At 42.2% G+C, this 19,505-nt stretch overlaps 1 protein-coding gene across 1 annotated transcript in view; it reads left to right on the forward strand.

Annotated features, from left to right (window-relative positions):
* LOC139436808 (uncharacterized) overlaps nt 1-19,505 on the forward strand; it is a 48,616-nt gene that overhangs the window by 26,368 nt on the left and 2,743 nt on the right. Inside the window, exon 6 of the mRNA XM_071208974.1 lies at nt 18,116-18,199. Coding sequence (XP_071065075.1) covers nt 18,116-18,199 — 84 coding nt within the window. The remainder of the gene's footprint in view (nt 1-18,115; nt 18,200-19,505) is intronic.

The raw sequence follows: 19,505 nt of genomic DNA on the forward strand, positions 1-19,505 counted from the left end.
CACCCCACTTCTCCCACATCAACAACCTCTATCATTGTGGGACATTCATTACATTTGGTGAATACATTTTGGAGCACTGCTGCACCGCATGGACAGTGGTTTACATTGTAGTTTACACTCTCCCCCAGTCTACCCAGTGGTCCATGGGAGGACACACAATGTCCAGCATCTGTCCCTGCAGTATCACCCAGGACAACTCCAAGTCCTGAAAATGCCTCACATCATATCTCTTCCACCCTCTCCCTACCATCAGCAGCTACCATGGCCACTTTCTCCACATCAATGCTACAATTTCTTCCATTACTAATCACAATAGTTTCATAGTAGAATACCAGTAAGTTCACTCTAATCCATACTCTATTCCTCCAGTCTGTGGATCCTGGGATGGTAATGTCCTTTCCACCTCTATATCGAGAGGGGGCTTAGATTCCACATGGATGATGGATGCAGTTCTCCTGCTTGCAGTTGTAGGCACTCTTGGCTCCCTGGTGTGGTGGTTGACCTTCTTCACCTCCCTATTAGCTGGCCAGGGTAAGTCAATAAACCAGAGGGAAGGAGTTGCAAGTCTGCTGAGGCTCAGGGCCTGGCTGTCACATGGACAGTCCAGAGATTCAGGTCTCCTGAGTATACATCAACCCCAGCGACAACCACAGGTCCAGTAAAAGTGACAAAAGAGGCATGCCTTCATGGTTTCTGATGAGAGGTCAACATTTCATCTTATTGAGGTTCCCTTGTATGTGATGCTTTTCTCTTGTTGCTTTCAGAATCCTCTCTTTATCTCTGATATTTGTCATTCTGAAAAGTAGGTGTCTTATAATAGGCCTCTTCAGATTTATTCTGTTTGGGGTGTGTTGTCCTTCCTGGATATTGATATTTTTGTCTTTCATAAAGGTTGGGAAGTTTTTGGTCATTATTTCTTTAAATATTCCTTCTGCCCCTTTCCATTCTCTTCTCCTTCTGGGATATAGTAATACATATGTTTGTGCATATTGTGTTTTCATTCAATTCCCTGAGACCCTGTTCCATTTTTTCCATTCTTTTCTCTCTTTGTTCTCTTGTCTTTTCCGGGTCAGGTGTTCTGTTTTCAACATCACTCATTCTGTCTTTGAGCAATTCAAATCTGCTCTTAAGTCGGGAAACGGACTTGGTCCAGTGGTTAGGGTGTGCGTCTACCACATGGGAGGTCCGCGGTTCAAGCCCCGGGCCTCCTTGACCCGTGTGGAGCTGGCCCATGTGAAGTGCTGATGTGCTCAAGGAGTGCTGTGCCATGCAGGGGTGTCCCCCGCGTAGGGGAGCCCCACGCGCAAGGAGTGCACCCCGTAAGGAGAGCCGCCCAGTGCGAAAGTGCAGCCTGCCTAAGAATGGCGCCACCCACACGGAGAGCTGACACGACAAGATGACTCAACAAAAAGAGACACAGATTCCTGTGCCTCTGACAACAACAGAAGCAGACAAACAAGACACAGCAAATAGACACAGAGAACAGACAACAGGGGTGGGGGGGAGGGGAGAGAAATAAATAAATAAATAAATAAATAAATAAATCTTAAAAAAAAATCTGCTCTTATGTGCCTCTAATGTATTTTTTTTAAAGATTTATTTACTTTATTCCCCCTTCCACCAGGTGGTTCTCTCATCTGTCTGCTCACTGCCTGCTTGTCTTCTGCAGAAAGCACCAGGAATGAGCCTGGGAACTCCCACTTGAGAGGGGAGTGCCCAATGGTGTGAGCCACATCTGCTCACCATGGGCTGTAGCATCTGCTGGCTTGTGGCGTCTGCTCATTGCAGTGGGGGTGATGTCTACCTCATTGTGGAAGGGACAGCATCTAGCTCATTGTGGCAGGGGGTGGCATCTAGCTCTTTGCAGTGGGGGGCAGCATCTGCTTGTCTTCTTTTAGGAGACACTGGGACCCTAACCTGGGGCCTCCCATGTGGCAGGTGGACGCCCAGCTGGTTGAGCCACATCCTCTTCCCTCTAATGTATTTTTTATTTTATTTTATTTTTATTTTTTATTATTATTTTTTAAATTTATTGAAGTATATCACTCATACATAAACATACATAAACAATAAGTGTATAATAATAGTTGTGAACTTACAAAACAATCATATATAACATCATACAGGACTCTCATAACTTATCCTACCATCAATAACTTGCATTGCTGTTAAATCTTTTTAACTAATGATTAAAGACCTTTGTCAAAATATTACTACTAACCAAAGTATTTCCCCCCAACCAACCCTATTATTATTATCCTTATATCATTTATTATGAACATACATAAACAATTAAGTGTATAGTATAAATTGTGAACTTACAAAGCAAATAAGCATAACATCATACAGAGGTCCCATACATCAACCCTCCACTAACCCCTTGCATTGTTATGGGGTATTTGTTACAAATTATGAAAGAATATTGTCAAAATCTTACTATTAATCATAGTCCTTATCTTACATTCGGTGTGTTTTTCCCCCAACCCACCCTATTATTATTTTTTAAATATATTTTTTATGACAGAAGTTGTAAACTTATAAAACAATCATGCACATGTGCAGAATTCCCAAACAACACCCCTCCATCAACATACCACATGTGGTATGTCATTTGCTACAGAAAAAATATCATCTGATTGTTACCATGTCCATAATGTACATTTGGCTCACATTTTCCATACTGCCTCAGTATCAACATAGTACACTGTTGGCATAGATGCAAGAATATTATATTATTACTACTAACCACAGTCCATAGGTCACTCCAGCTGTATTTTTCCCATGCTTCTCCACATTCCCAACACCCTGTAGTAGTGATGTATGTACATTTGCTCTAGCTCACAAAGGACAATCTTGCATCTGTACCATCAACCACAATTCTCATCCACCTCTTGGTTTACTGTGCTATCCAGTTCCTAGATTATTCTCTAGCATCTGTCAATTGGCATTTACATAACTAGACTACCATTTTCAGTCATATCCCCATTTATAAACTAGCTGTTATTCATTGGGTGTTACCATCCACTCTATACATTTCCACACTTTTACAGTAAAGCTAATTAAAACTTCTACATACATTAAACATTAGTAGTCCACTCAGTCCTCCTCTTATCTCCTTTAAGAATCCACCACCTACCACCAGGGCTTGAAGATATTTTCCAATAATTTCTTCTAGAAGTTTTATGGTTCTTGTTTTATTTTTAGTTTTTTGATCCATTTTGAGTTAATTTTTGGATAAGATGTTAGATAGGGGTCCTCTTTTCTTCTTTCAGCTATGGATATCCAATTCTTTCAGCACCATTTGTTGAATGGATTGTTCTGCCTGAGATGTGTGAGTTTGACAGGTTAGTCAAAAATCATTTGACCATACCTGTGAGGGTCTGTTTCTGAACCATCAGTTTCATTCCATTGGTCTATGTGTCTCTTTCTGCCAGTACCATGCTGTTTTTGCCACTATAGCTAGGTAATATGATTTAAAGTCTGGAGATGAGGGTTCACTTTTCCTTTTTATGATGTTTCTGGCTATTCAGGACCCCTTACCCTTCCAAATAAATTTAATGATCGTGTTTTCAATTTTTTCTTTAATGCTGGTGGAATTTTTTTAATCAGGATTGCATTAAATCTGTATATCAATTTGAGTAGAATTGACATCTTAATGATAGTCTTCCAAGCCATGAGCTTGGAATGTTCTTCCAGTTATTTAGCGCTTTTTTGATTTCTTTGAACACTGAGTTGCAGTTTTCTGAATACAAGTGCTTTACATCATTGGTTAAGTTTATTCCTGGCTATTTGAGTTTTATTTGTCATATTTTATTTTTACCACTCTTTTGACACTTTTAGTTCCTTTTATTGATATAATCTTCATTTCTAGACTCTCTTCAAGGCCCCCCTCTCCTGTCTTTTCAGGCGCTAGCACACCTTTTAGTATTTCCTGAAAATCCAGTCTCTTGCTTAGAAATTCTTTCAGTTTCTGTGTATCTGTGAATATTCTAATTTCACCCTCATTTTTGAAAGACAGTCTTGCTAGATATAAGATTCTTGGCTGGAAGTTTTTCTCTTGTAGTATCTTAAACATATCAGACTACTGTCTTCTTGCCTCCATGGTTTCTGGTGAGAAATCAGCACTTAATCTTATTGGATATCCCTTATATGTTATGCATTGCTTTCCTCTTGCTGCTCTCAGAATTCTCTGTCTTTGGCCTTTGACATTCCGATGAGTATGTGTCTTGGAGTTGGTCTATTCAGATTTTTTTCTGAGGGGAGTACATTGTCCTTCTTGGACATGGATGTCTATGTCCTTCAGTAGGGTTGGGAAATTTTCTACCATTTACTGTGAACCAGCTCAGCTAGATTGGCTTGAAGGGAAGGCGATGCAGAACTTACAGAAATAAAGGACAGAGAGAAAGATACAAGAGAGGAGATAAAGATGGGACCAGGGGTCTCACAGCTTCTGGAACTGAGAGCCTCGACCCTAGTTTCCACCTTGTATTTATTGGAAACTACCAAGCAGCTGTTTGCTATTTGAACTGCAACATCATTTACAACAACAGGAAACAACTGCAACATCTATAATAAGGCAACATCGACAATAGAACAGGTGAAACTCTTTTTCCCACAGCCATTATTTCTTCAAATATCCCCTCTGCCCCTTTTCCTTTCTCTTCTTCTGGGACGCCCATGACATGTATGTTTGCATGCCTTTTGCTGTCATTTAGTCCCCTGAGACCTTGTTCAAATTTTTCCATTCTTTTCTTCATCTGTTCTTTTGTATGTTCATTTTCAGAGGCCATTTCTTCAAGCTCACCAATCCTTCTGCCTCCTCAAATCTCCTATTATATGATTCCAATTTTTTAAAGAATTTCATTTATTGCACCTTTCATTCCCATAAGATCTGCTATTTTTCTGTGTATGCTTTCAAATTCTTCTTTGTGCTTATCCAATGTGTTTTTTTTTTTAAGATTTATTTATTTATTTATTTCTCTCCCCTTCCCCCCCCACCCTGGTTGTCTGTTCTCTGTGTCTGTTTGCTGCGTTTTCTTCTTTGTCTGCTTCTGTTGTTGTCAGTGGCACGGGAATCTTGTGTTTTCTTTTTGTTTCATCATCTTGTTGTGTCAGCTCTCTGTGTGGGCGGTGCCATTCTTAGGCAGGCTGCACTTTCTTTCACGTTGGGTGGCTCTTCTTACGGGGTGCACTCCTTGCGCGTGGGGCTCCCCTACGCAGGGGATACCCCTGTGTGGCAGGGCACTCCTTGCGCGCATCAGCACGGTGCATGGGCCAGCTCCACACAGGTCAAGGAGGCCCAGGGTTTGAACCGTGGACCTCCCATGTAGTAGATGGACACCCTATCCACTGGGCCAAGTCCGCTTCCCCCAATGTGTTCTTTTTTTGTTGTTGTTGTTTTTTTTAAAGATTTATTTATTTTATTTAATTTCCCCCCCTCCCCCGATTGTCTGTTCTTGGTGTCCATTTGCTGTGTCTTGTTTCTTTGTCGGCTTCTGTTGTCCGCTTCTGTTGTCGTCAGCGGCACGGGAAGTGTGGGCGGCACCATTCCTGGGCAGGCTGCTCTTTCTTTTCACGCTGGGCGGCTTTCCTCACAGGCGCACTCCTTGCGCGTGGGGCTCCCCCACGCGGGGGACACCCTTGCGTGGCACGGCACTCCTTGCGCGCATCAGCACTGCGCATGGGCCAGCTCCACACGGGTCAAGGAGGCCCGGGGTCTGAACCGCGGACCTCCCATATGGTAGACGGACGCCCTAACCACTGGGCCAAAGTCCGTTTCCCCCAATGTGTTCTTAATATCCTTAATTTTTTAGCCATCTCATTGAATTTATTAAGGAGATTTGTTTGAACATCTATGATTAATTGTCTCAACTCCTGTATGTCATCTGGAGGCTTATCTTGTTCCTTTAACTGGGCCATAGCTTCCTGTTTCTTGGTGTGGATTGTAATTTTTTGTTGGTGTTTTGGCATCTGGCTTACTAGAGTATTTATTCTGGGTGCAGTTTTTCTCTTTAGTTTAGGGCTTCCTGCCCTTTCTCCCTTGCTGGTTGTGCATTAGGAGCCAAACATGTAGTTGGTGCTGTAAGCTGTGGAGGCTCAAGCTGTTCTCATTGTGTCAGAGACCAGTGAAGCTTCTTCCAACTTTGTTCTTTGTCAGGGGTAGGGACAGAGTCACAGCTGTGTGGAAGAATCCAAGTGCAGGCCTAGACTGCAGTTGCCCAGAGAGACTCATGATTCTTCACATCCCTTTCTCCCCTGCCTGGGGCAGGGATGGAGCTGCAGGTGTGGGCAGCAATCTATGCAGTGTGGGTCCAAGATGACCACATCTGCCCTGGTAGACTTCTGATTTTCAGTCTATGCCAGCCAAAATTACCTGCAGTTACCTGTATAGGCTGGTGTAGGGCTCCTCAGCCTCCTCCCTCTCAGAGGCGGGGCTGAAGCCTAGGCTAGGGCTGCAGGCTGATCTGCTTGAAAGAAACAGGTTCCTGCTGACATTGAGAGTTTCAGGCAGCCCGGCTTCCCCTCAGGCTGGGGAGGAGTCAGAATGGTGCTACTGGCCTCTTTCTCACTTGGACTGATTCACATCCTAGCTGTTCCCAGGGTCATCTCTCAGCCAGCTGAGTCTCCCAATCAGTAGCCAAACTGGCAGCCAATTGTCTCTTCCTCCCCTGTTTCTGGGAAATGGAGTTTCCAATTCCCATCACAGAACAGCTCCTTGGGCAGCTCATGCTGCCAGAGCAGGACAATCACCGGCCTCCATGGCTTGGCCAGTAACTTCCCAGTGAGGCTGGCGCGGATCCCAGCAGCTTCCTCCCTTCTGGAGCTGGCACTGGGACCTAGGCTAGAGCTATAATATCATCTGGATTGGAAGAAGCCAGTTCCCACCAGCAGTGGGACTCTCAGTCTGCTCCGCTTCCCTTCGTGCCAGGTGTGAAGTTAAGATGGCAGCTCCCGGCCTCTTTCTGACCTGGACAGGCTCAAATTTCAGCTGTTCTCAGGATTATTCATTAGCCCGCTGAATTTTCTCATCAGTAGCTGAAATTGGTGCCCAACCATCTCTTCCTCCCCCATTTTGGGGAAGTGGAGCTTTCAATTCCAGCCATGGAACAGCTCCCGAGGCGGCTTCTGCCTCCAGTGGAGGATGGGCACCAGCCTCTGGGGCGCGGAGCACTCTACTCATGAGTCTTCACTCCAGATAGGCAGTCTCCTCCTTCCACTCCTTCAAGGATGTGGCAGAATGCTCTTCTGGTCTCCTGGAGCCCCCAAACATGTGCTTCAGCTAGCTCCAGAGAGCTCTGGGTGTTTGCTAACTGCCCTGTAGCAGGAGCTGACTCTAGGAGCTCCTTACTCCACTGCCATCTTGCTGGTTCTCCCCTCTAATGTATTTTTAATCTCATCCATTGTATCTTTCATTCCCACAAGTTCTGTCACTTTCCTTTGCAGGCTTTCAAATTGTTCTTTCTGCTTACCCATTGTCTTCTTAATAGCCTTTATCTCTTTATTCATAGTTTCCTTCAACTCCTTGAATTGAAATGAATTGAAATTCATATGATTATCATTGATTAGTTCTCTCAAATCCTGTATTTCATCAGGATATTTGGTTTATTCCTGTGATTGGGCCATCTCTTCCTGCTCCTTAGTATGGCTTGTAATTTTTTTCCTGATGTCTAGGCATCTGAATATGTTGGTGAGTTTACTCTGATGGTCAGTTTCTCTCTCTTGCCTAGTGTTTGTGTGTGTGTGTGTGTGGTTCTTTGCTTTTTGGTTCAACTTATTCTGAGTCTCCAAAATTGCCCAGCTCACATTATCAAAATTGGGTCAGGGACTCCCTAATGGGGCACAGATATTTTCCTAGCAGTTTGGGACAAGGAGACCTAAAAGCAGTTTTTCTCTTTGCAGTTTCCCTGCCAGCCAGCAAATGGCACACCTCATTGAATCTTTCCATGGAGGTGTCTCTTTCAACCTTCACTTGCTGGTGATTCTGGTCTGACCAGAGCTAAGATTCAAAGTGGGCCAAATTTACCAAAGAGAAACCACTCTGCCCTCTACTACACTCTCTCTCTCCCCAGGGAAAAGATATATGTTTACCTCTCAGTTGGCTGCTATAAGCCATGGGCTTCATCCAGGCTTGCACCTTGAGGGTGGGGTACGGGTGCTGGTTCCAGCTGCAGGGATCAGTAACTCATGGTTGTCATCTCAGCTGCTTCGTCTCTCTGTCCCTTGCCCTCCTGGGGGTTGTACAGCACTGTCCCGGTTTGCTGACCCCCAACGCAGTCTCTTGGGCAGCTTTTTACCCTTTCGCCTTTGGTTTTGTGAGAGAGTTGAACTCTGCCTGCCTACTCCAATGCCATCTTCCCAGAATTTCAAACCATGTGAAAATCAGCTTTGTCACTGGTTTTTGTTGAAACTTCACATGCTTCCAGATACTTCCTCAATGCTCTGTGAAGCTCAGGATAAGAAGGTGCAGTGGCCCTGCCAATCCATTCATTAGGAGGTAGGTTTCTTCTTCTGGTTGGTTTGGCCATTGCCCTGGGTACTAGGAAAAGTCCTGGCCTTGATCTAGTGTCAAGATAATGGTTTGGATACTAGATGTCACAACCTTCAAGAGCAGCCTGAAAATATAGCTCACACTCATCTTGGTTGCTATGATCATTTAGCGTAATTAATTCCTCTCCATCTGTGTCAGCACAATTCTTGAAATAATTCCATGTCCTATGGAAGGTCATTGCCCAGTCCATTCCCCTTTGTACTTTCATTTTTTTTTTTTAATATTTATTTATTATTATTATTTTTAATTACAATAAAAAAAATATATGAGGTCCCATTCAACCCCACCGCCCCCGCCCCCCACTCCCCCCACAGCAACACTCTCTCCCATCATCGTGATACATCCATTGCACCTGGTAAGTTCATCTCTGAGCATCACTGCACCCCATAGTCAATGGTCCACATCATAGCCCAGACTCTCTCACGTTCCATCCAGTGGGCCCTGGGGGGATCTACAGTGTCCCGTAATTGTCCGTGAAGCACTATCCAGGACAACTCCACGTCCCGAAAACGCCTCCACATCTCATCTCTTCCTCCCGTTCCCCACACCCAGCAGCCCCCATGGCTACCGTTCCCACACCCATTCCACATTTTCTCTGTGGACATTGGATTGGTTGTGTCCATTGCACACCTATGTCAAGTGAGGGCTTAGATTGCACATGGGTACTGGATGCACTCTTCCTGCTTCTAGTTGTAGACACTCTAGGCTCCATGTTGTGGTGGTTGACCTTCTTCAACTCCATGTTAGCTGAGTGGAGTAAGTCCAATAAGTCAAAGTGTAGGAGCTGAAGTCTGTTGAGGCTCTGGGCCTGGATGTCATATTATCAGTCCAGAGATTCAAATCCCCTACATATATCTTAAACCCAGCACCAACTACAATTCCAATAAAGTAGCATGCAAGTCTTGTGAAAAGAGATCCCCTCTGAGTCCATTTCCATCACGCAGAAACACCAGCTCCAAAGAAGGGCCATCTGTCATGGCAGTGAACCCCTTCTGCCATGACCATAGAACCCGTGGGTCTCTTTATCCCTCAAAAGAACCAATACCTGGGGTTGTATCTACCTTATCTGTCTCTTAGACTCTGTTCAGTTGTACATAGGGGTATTCCTTCCGACAACCTCCAGACTCTTTTTTAGAGACTCACAGCTTTATAATCTCATTTCTCCTTTCCATTTCCCCCTTACATTAGGTCAAACCGCTTCCCGAAGTCATGTTATTATATGTAGACAGGTATATTCTGCTGTTCCGCATTGAATCTTTAATTCAAGGTCATTTTCTAGTTGCTTCTTCAGCTGGTATGTGGTAGTGATCCCTCGGTGCCAGGGAGGCTCATCCCCGGGTGTCGTGTCCCACGCTGGGGGGAATGCATCACATCTACACGCTGAGTTTGGCTGTGAGAGTGGCCACATTTGAGTAACATGAAGGCTGTCAGGAGGAAACCCCCAGGCACAATGCTACTCTAGGCCTTGTTCTTATTGCAGGTGCATAGGCTCAAAAGTGTAGCCATTAGTATCAAGAGCCCACTGTTGGGCCCTCCTTCCTTCCTGGTTCTTGCCGTTGCACCTGGAGGATTGCCGCTGCTCTCCCAGGGCCCACAACAGTGACCCCCCGGCCAGGAGCCCAGTACCCCCCTAGCTGTTGTTATTAATTGTTTCAACTATGAGTATATATAGACATTACCATATACCCTGGGCATATGCCCTGTATAACTCCCTGTCAACCATATATATCCTGTCAATAACATCCTATATCAGTATTCCTCCGCTGCCATTGTTGAACCACTCTGTGATCCAAAACTTCCCATAAAGTGAATCCCAACATAATGTCAGCTTCAGAAGAGTCTTAGATCACCAAAATTCATATATACAATATACAGTATTTCCCCAGATCCACCATAAAACCTTTTCCCTTCCACAGCAATAATCTTTTAACTTATTCATATCATATTTCCTGAAACTGATGTACAGATTCCGAAACTATAGTTTTCAAACAAGGTAACATTTGTGCTTACTATGTGGTCCATACTTTAGGTTGTACAGTTTTCTAAATTTTTTAGTTATCCTATGTTTTGTCTTATGGTTTTCATTATTAGTCTGTCGTCCCCTATATGTTTTTGGTGTAATATTAGCTGTTTTATATTCATCCTCGTGTACTCTCACATAACTCCTCTTTTGCCCCCTTATTTACCTTTGTTCCATCCATTGCACGTCCATTTTCCCCTCCCCTTAGGGCCCACAACGCCTGCCAATCTAATGCCCTGGGAGCCGTCCTTTCTCACGAGAGATACAGTTCTCTCTATTCGATGGCATTAGTCTTCCCCAGGATATGGGTCCACCCCACCCAATGGTAGAACCCACCTTGGCAAAATGAGCCTTCAGCTATTCCCTCTGGAGTCCGTCCCGCATCAGACCATACCCCCTGAGCGTCCTAACCAGGTAACCCTCCTACTTATATTTTGATACGTTTTACTCAACATTTAGTTCTCAATGAACTTCTGGCACTCTCCCATGTTTGTATGTTTCCCCTCCCTCCCACCTATTTCTTGGACCATATTACCCCTCTTCCCATCCCCAGCCCCCCTCAAACCCAGAAAACCCCACCCGAAGGTAACCCCTTGCCCCCATTTTGTCCCTTCTTTGTGCTCATACTTACCCCCAGCTCATCACAGATTCCACCCCTACAGACATTAACTCACAGCCTTCCTCCACCCCCCGATTTCCAGTAAGCCACTTTTCCAGACTCTAGCTCTCTGAGGCAGTTAACTTATTTCATATCATTGAGGTCATATAGTATTTGTCCTTCAATGCCTGGGTTGCTTCACTCAACATAAGATTCTCAAGGTTCATCCATGTTATCACGTGCGATTGTAGTGTATTGGTTCTTACAGCTGAGTAGTATTCCATTGTGTGTATATACCACATTTTATTGATCCACTCATCTGTTGATGGACTTTTGGATTGATTCCAACTTTTGGCGATGGTGAACAATGCTGCTATGAACATTGGTGTACATATATCGGTTTGTGTCCTTGTTTTCAGATCTGATGGGTATATACCCAGCAGTGGTATTGCTGGGTCATATGGCAAATCTATGGATAATTTTTTGAGAAACTGCCAAACTGTCCTCCAGAATGGTTGGATCCTTCTGCATTCCCACCAGCAATGGATGAGTGTTCCCCTTTCTTCACATCCTCTCCAGCATTTGTATTCTACTGTTTTTTTCATGGCTGCCAATCTTATGGGAGTAAGATGGTATCTCATTGTAGTTTTGATTTGCATTTCCCTGATAGCTAGGGATTTGGAGCATTTTTTCATGTGCTTTTTAGCCATTTGTATTTCTTCTTTGGAGAAGTGTCTGTTTAAATCTTTTTCCCATTTTTTAAATGGGTTGTTTATCGTTTTGTTTTCGAGATCTATGAGTTCTTTATATATGCAAGTTATAAGTCTCTTATCAGATATATGGTTGCCAAATATTTTCTCCCATTGTGTGGGTTCCCTTTTTACTTTCTTGACAAACTCCTTTGAGGTGCAGAAGGCTTTAATTTTAAGGTAGTCCCATTTATCTATTTGTTCTTTTGCTGCTCATGCTTTTGGTGTGATATTCATGAAGCCATTTCCTATTACAAGGTCCTGTAGATGTTTCCCTACACTGCTTTCTAAGGTCTTTATAGTCTTGGCTCTTATATTTAGGTCTTTGATCCATCTTGAGTTGATCTTTGTATAAGGTGTGAGATGGTAATCCTCTTTCATTCTTCTACATATAGCTATCCAGTTCTCCAGGCACCATTTGTTGAATAGGCCATTCTCTCCCAGTTGTGAGGGTTTGGTGGCTTTATCGAATATTATATGGCTATATACATGAGGTTCTATATCTGAACTTTCAATTCAATTCCATTGGTCTGTGTGTCTCTCCTTATGCCAGTACCATGCTGTTTTCACTACTGTAGCTTTGTAGTATGTTTTGAAGTCAGGAAGTGTGATTCCTCCTATTTCGTTTTTCTTTTTCAATATGTCTTTGGCTATTCGGGGCCTCTTTTTATTCCAAATAAATTTCATAGTTAGTTTTTCTAGTTCCTTAAAGAAGGCTGTGTTGATTTTTATTGGGATTGCGTTGAATGTGTAGATCAGTTTTGGTAGGATAGACATCTTAATAATATTCAGTCTTCCTATCCATGAGCAGGGAATATTCTTCCATTTATTTAGGTCTTCTTTGATTTCCTTGAACAATCTTGTATAGTTCTCGATGTATAAGTTTTTTACCTCTTTAGTTAAATTTATTCCTAAGTATTTGATTTTTTTATTTACTATTGTGAATGGTATTTGTTTCTTGATTTCCTCCTGATCTTGCTCATTATTGGTGTATAGAAATGCTACTGATTTTTGCGCATTGATCTTATAACCTGCGACTTTGCTAAACTCATTTATGAGTTCTAGGAGCTTTGTTGTAGATCTCTCAGGGTTTTCTATATATAGGATCATGTCATCTGCAAATAATGAAATTTTGACTTCTTCCCTTCCAATTTGAATGCCTTTTATATCTGGTTCTTGTCTCAGTGCTCGAGCCAGTACTTCCAAGACAATGTTAAATAGGAGCGGAGACAATGGGCATCCTTGTCTTGTTCCTGATTTTAGAGGGAAGGATTTCAGGATTTCACCATTGTAAACAATGTTGGCTTTAGGTTTTTCATATATACTCTTTATCATGTTCAAAAAGTTTCCTTGTATTCCGATCTTTTGGAGTGTTTTTATCAGGAAGGGGTGCTGTATTTTGTCAAATGCCTTTTCTGCATCTATAGATATAATCATGTGGTTTTTTCCTCTCAATCTGTTTATATGGTGTATTACATTGATTGATTTTCTTATGTTGAACCATCCTTGCATACCTGGGATAAATCCCACTTGGTCATGGTGTATAATTCATTTAATGTGTTGTTGAATACGATTAGCAAGTATTTTGTTAAGTATTTTTGCGTCTAGGTTCATTAGAGAAATTGGTCTGTAATTTTCCTTTCTTGTGGTGTCTTTGTTTGGCTTTGGTACTAGGGTAATGTTGGCATCATAGAAGGAATTAGGCAGTGTTCCTTCTGTTTCGATTTTTTGGAATAGTTTCAACAGGATTGGTGTTAGTTCTTTCTGGAATGTTTTGTAGAATTCACCTGTGAAGCCGTCTGGCCCTGGGCTCTTCTTAGTTGGGAGATTTTTAATGACTGATTCTATCTCTTTGCTTGTGATTGGTTTGTTAAGATCATCAATTTCTTCTTTCGTCAGTATGGGCTGCTTATGTATTTCTAGGAATTTGTCCATTTCCTCTAAATTGTCATTTTTGTTGGAATATAGTTTTTCAAAGTATCCTCTTATGATAGTCTTTATTTCTGTGGGGTCAGTGGTGATATCACCTTTCTCATTTCTTATTTTGTGTATTTGCATCTTTTCTCTTTTTTTCTTTGTTAGTCTCGCTAAAGGTTTGTCAATTTTGTTGATCTTCTCAAAAAACCAGCTCTTGGTCTTGTTTATTTTTTCAAGTGCTTTCTTATTTTCTATTTCATTTAGTTCTGCTCTTATCTTTGTTATTTCCTTCCTTCTTCTTCCTGTTGGGTTACTTTGTTGTTGTTTTTCTAATTCCTTCAAATGTGCAGTTAATTCTTCAATTTCTGCTCTTTCTTCTTTTTTGATATATGAATTTATGGCTATAAACTTCCCTCTCAGTACTGCTTTTGCAGCATCCCATAAATTTTGGTATGTTGTGTTATCATTATCATTTGTTTCAAGGTAGTCATTGATTTCTTTTGAGATTTCCTCTTTGACCCACTGTTTTTCTAAGAGTGTGCTGTTTAATTTCTAAATTGTCGTGTGAAGTCTGGGTCTCTGTCCCTTGCAAATTTCCAGCTTGACTCCACTGTGGTCAGAGATATTGTTTTGTATGATTTCGATCTTTCTGAATTCATTAAGCCTTTCTTTGTGGCCTAGCATATGGTCAATCTTGGAGAATGTTCCATGTGCGTTTGAGAAAAATGTATATCCTGCTGTGTTTGGGTGTAATGATCTATATATGTCTATTAGATCCAGCTCTTCTAATATACTGTTCAAATGTTTTGTTTCTTTAGTGATTCTCTTTTGAGATGTTCTGTCCAGAGTTGATAGTGGTGTATTAAAATCCCCCACTATAATTGTAGATGCATCTATTCTTTCACTTAGTTTTTCCAGCGTTTGCCTCACATATTTAGAGGCGCCCTTGTTAGGAGCATAAATATTTATGATTGTTCGATCTTCTTGACAAATTGTCCCTTTCACTAAAATATAGTATCCTTCTTTGTCTCTCACAATTGTTTCGCATTTAAAGTCTATTTTGTCTGATATTAATATAGCTACTCCTGCCTTTTTTTGGTTGTTGTTTGCTTGTATGATTGTTTTCCAGCCATTCACTTTCAACCTCCATGAGTCTCTGGGTCTAAGATGTGTCTCTTGTAGGCAGCATATAGATGGGTCGTATTTCCTTATCCAGTGTCCCAGTCTGAATCTTTTGATAGGTGAGTTTAATCCATTGACATTCAGTGTTATTACGTTTAGAGAGTTATTTATGGTAGCCATATTTTGGTTGGATTTGTGTTTGTTATATTTTGTTTGTATTATTTTATTTTCCCCTTCTATTTTTGTCTTTCTTGTTGCTTTTACACTCTCCTCCATCTCTGACTGTCCTGTTTTTTCCTTTCTTCCTGCAGAATTCCCTTAAGAATTTCTTGAAGGGGAGGTTTCTTGTTGATATACTCTTTCAGTTTCTGTTTATCTGTGAATATTTTGAACTCTCCATCATTTTTGAATGCTAGTTTAGCTGGATAGAGTATTCTTGGTTGAAAATTTTTTTCCTTTAGTACCTTGACTATATCATACCACTGCCTTCTTGCCTCCATCGTTTCAGATGAGAAATCAGCACTTAATGTTATGGAGTTTCCCTTGTATGTGATGGTTTTCTTTTCTCTTGCTGCTCTTAGAATTTTTTCTTTGTCTTGAGCATTGGATAATTTGACAAGTATATGTCTTGGGGTGGGCCTGTTGGGGTTTATGACCAGTGGAGTGCGCTGTGCTTCTTGGATATGTACATCTGTCTCTTTCAGTAGATTTGGGAAGTTTTCATTCATTATTTCCTGCAACACTCCTTCTGACCCCTTTCCCTTCTCTTCTCCTTCTGGAATGCCTATAATACGTATGTTTGAGCATTTTGCGTTATCATTCAGGTCCCTAAGTCCTATATGGATTTTTTCTACCTTTTTATTGACCACTTCTACTATCTGTTTGATTTCCAATGCACTGTCTTCCACATCACTAATTCTCTGCTCTGCCTCTTCTAGTCTGCTGATATTTGCTGCAAGTGTATTTTTGATTTCTTGAATTGTGGTGTTCATTTCCATCATATCTGTTATTTTTTGCGCATGTCTGCAATTTCCCCTCCAAGTGTTGTCTTCACGCTGTTAACCTCTTTCATTACTTCATCAAATTTGTCGGTGATAAATGTTCTGAGATCTTTCATTGCTTGTGCAAAGTCCTGCCCCCCTTCCTGATTTTCAGTTTGTTGATTGGATTCAGCCATGTTTTCCTGATTACTGGTTTGGTTTGTAGATTTTTGTTGCTGTCTTGTCAACATTTTTTCTTGACGGGTTTAATCAGTTCCTTAGCTTCTTTGTCTAGTCTTGGAGATTAATTAGCTGTTGTTTTTGCGTAAGTGTTATATCTTCCCTTTGTCACTTTGTTCTTCTTATTCCAATTTCTTATTGCTAGTTAAGCTCACTTTAAAGGAAAGTATTAGTGCTGGGGAAAGTCAATTGTGTAAGGAAGGAAAAAGTGTGAAGTAGTATTGGTGATATATGTTTACAAAGCAACAATATGAGTTGTGGGAGGATGGAGGTTAGATCATGTAAATTGTGTAGAGTTATAGTAGTAGGAAAGTACCTATAATGAGGTAGACGACTGAATATGGGAGGAATGTGGTACGTACTAAGAGGCTATTGTTTTCGTGAGAGAGGGAAAGAGAAAAGAAAGGTAATAGTTTCAGGGATGAATACCAGATGGAAAACTAAACAAAGGTATTAGAAATTAAGAGTTAGACACTTTATGGATCAAAGAAAGGGAGATGGAATATAGGAGAGATAGCAGATGGTGGAGGATATCAAGTTGTAGGGGAAAGGGGATAGTGTAGATAGGCTAAATCTATTCACAGAGAAATGAGGCAGTGGAGGGTGAGGAAACCCAGCAAATGTGAGGTATTTCCTGTAGGACCTATTGTATTGTTAAGGTAAAATAGTATAAGAAGAATATTGGGGACAAGAAAGAGAGGATTGAAAAAAAAAAAAAAGAACAACAAGAACAAAAAATAAAAAAAAAAACAAAACAAAACAAAAAAAAACCAAAGAACAGAAACCCCGCCGCCAGGCTCGGCTGGGCTCAGCTGGGCTCTGGTCCCCCGCCCGCCGCCCGCCGCAGCTCGGCTGGGCTCGGCTGGGCTCGGCTTTCCCGCCCGCCGCCCGGCGCGGCGCAGCGCGGCTCGGCTCTCCCGCTCGCCGCTCGGCGCGGCGCGGCTGGGCTCGGCCGAGCTCAGCTGGGCTCCGCCCCTCCGCCCGCCGCGGCTCAGCCGGGCTCGGCCGGACTCGGCTACCCTGGCCTCCGCCCGCCGGGGCTCCGCGCGGTGCTAGCTGCCTCGGCTCCACCCACCCAAGGAGGGAATCCTCCACACGTAGCTGGGATCTCCGTGTATATTTCACAGATGGATCCTCTCTGTTACCTTCCCTCCAAATCGATGTCCAGACACCTCCGGACCAGGAAAAATCCCGAAACAGCCGGTCCCAAAGAGTCTCCGACGCCTCCCAGCCAATTCCCCCCAGGAGCTAGTAACCGGGAAGTTCACTCAGCCGCCATCTTGCCTCCCCCTGTATACTTTCATTTTGACATCTGTAAATGACATAACCAGACATTCCTTTTTATTAACAAACAGATCAGTTGGGACAGCCACAGGCACTCTGAGCCCCTTCCAAATATAGACCCAGAGTGTGCATAAGTGCAAGTATGTGGCATCATTCCCTCTGTTCAGGAAACAAAGTAACACATGTCCTACATGGTCAGTGTCACTCCCTATTGGCATCATTCTTTAGAGAGGGGAAAGTTTTTTTTTAAGTGACATGTGTGTCTGGCTTCTTTTATTCTGAAAACCAAGCAATAGACTTACTACTTGGAAGCTGCATCGTTTACTGCAGGTCAAATAGGCGCCAGTGGTGAGGAGTAAGGGAGGGGCCTTCCTGGTTTATACATCATGTTGGCATGTTTTCTCTGCTCCTCACACATAGCCATCCTATGGATTGACATCTAGTCCAACAATCCTCAGATAAGAAAATTGAGCAGAGCATTAATAACCAAGATCACAGGGTTCTCTCTTGGACTGAAACTCTAGCCCAATGCTGTTTCCCCAGAGTAGGTTTGCAGGATGCGGCGCTCAAAATCATGCACAGCTGTGTCGATCCACAGAGGGCTACATGGAGCTCCAAGGTAAGATTTAATCACAGCTAAGGTTTATTATCTCCTAGGTTATCCCCAGCCAAAGATCTTGAAACATACTGAATCTGCATCTCGTATAAAGAAGCCCAAGAAAAACTTGAGTAAAATATTTGGTAAGTAACCTTGTAACATGAAATAATTACCTGTATTTTAAAGTATTGCATGCTTGTCCATTTTTGTCTCCCGGATAAATGCTGTTTTGAAGGGAAGGAAAGTGCTTTGCCTCAGTATATCGCCCATCTTCTGAGTGTGAAACTCTTAAAATTTAGGAAGAACATAGAATCTAAGCTCTTGGACACTTGGAAAGGAACTTGCTCCTCAAAGCATGGTGCATGTATCAGTGGAAGAGCATCACCTCCACCTCAACCAGCTAGTCACATCTGTCTCAACCATGATGGCCAAGAGATTTCTGTGCATGTTAGATTTGATGAGGTCCTGAGACTTATACAGACTTTTTCCAGTGGATTTAGCCCTAATTCCACGTCAGAATCCCTTGGGGGAGATTAGAACAGCCACTTTGGTACTATACTTGTATCAGATTCCCGGTCTGCAGTAAGTCTTTGCATCAGTAGTTTTAAAAGCACTCCAGGTGATTCCAGGGTTGGGAAGCACTAATCAAGTCCAACCCCTTTTACCATTTAAGAAGACTGAAACTCAAGGAAGTCCTCGTAGTGTAGAGGTGAGACTGAGAAGTAAGGTCCAGCCCCATAGCTGTGTGTTCAAGGAAGCTGTCCAAATTCCATGAAAATTTGTCCTCTCTGTTGCCTGTAATGTGGGGTCAGGAGTAGAGATGAATGATTGTCTTTGGTCTGAGAAAGAGTGGCAAGGAAATGTGAGTGCTGTTGCATCTCTCTTGGTTAGGAGCTGTTGGGGACATCAGTACACCACTTCAGTTAATGGATAGAACATCTAGAATAAGATTAACAAGGAAATAGAAAACTGAAATAGAACTGACAGACATATATAGAATACACATTCTTCTAAAGTACATAAGAAACATTCCCCAGCATAGATCATATGGTAGGACAAGACAGAAACTTATAAAAGTTTCTTCTCTGACCACAATGGAATGAAGCTAGAATCAAAGCAGAAGGAAAACTGGAAAATCCACAAGTATGTGGAAATAAAATAAACCACCCTTCAATTACCAAGGGGTCAAAGAAGACATCTCAAGGGAAATTAGAAAATATTTGTGACAAATGAAAAGGAAACTACAACATATCAAAAGTTATGGGTGCAGTGAATGCAGTTCTCAGAGGGTAATTTATAGCTCTAAATGCTTATATTAAAAAAAGAAGATCCCAAATCAATAACCTAACTTCATACCTAAGAGGAACCAGAAGAAGAAAAGCAAACTAAATCCAAAAGATACCAGAAAGAGGGAAGAGGAAAGATTAGAGTCAAGATGAATAAAAAAGA

Source organism: Dasypus novemcinctus, chromosome 17, assembly GCF_030445035.2.
Source record: "Dasypus novemcinctus isolate mDasNov1 chromosome 17, mDasNov1.1.hap2, whole genome shotgun sequence".
Classification (NCBI taxonomy): Eukaryota; Metazoa; Chordata; class Mammalia; order Cingulata; family Dasypodidae; genus Dasypus; species Dasypus novemcinctus.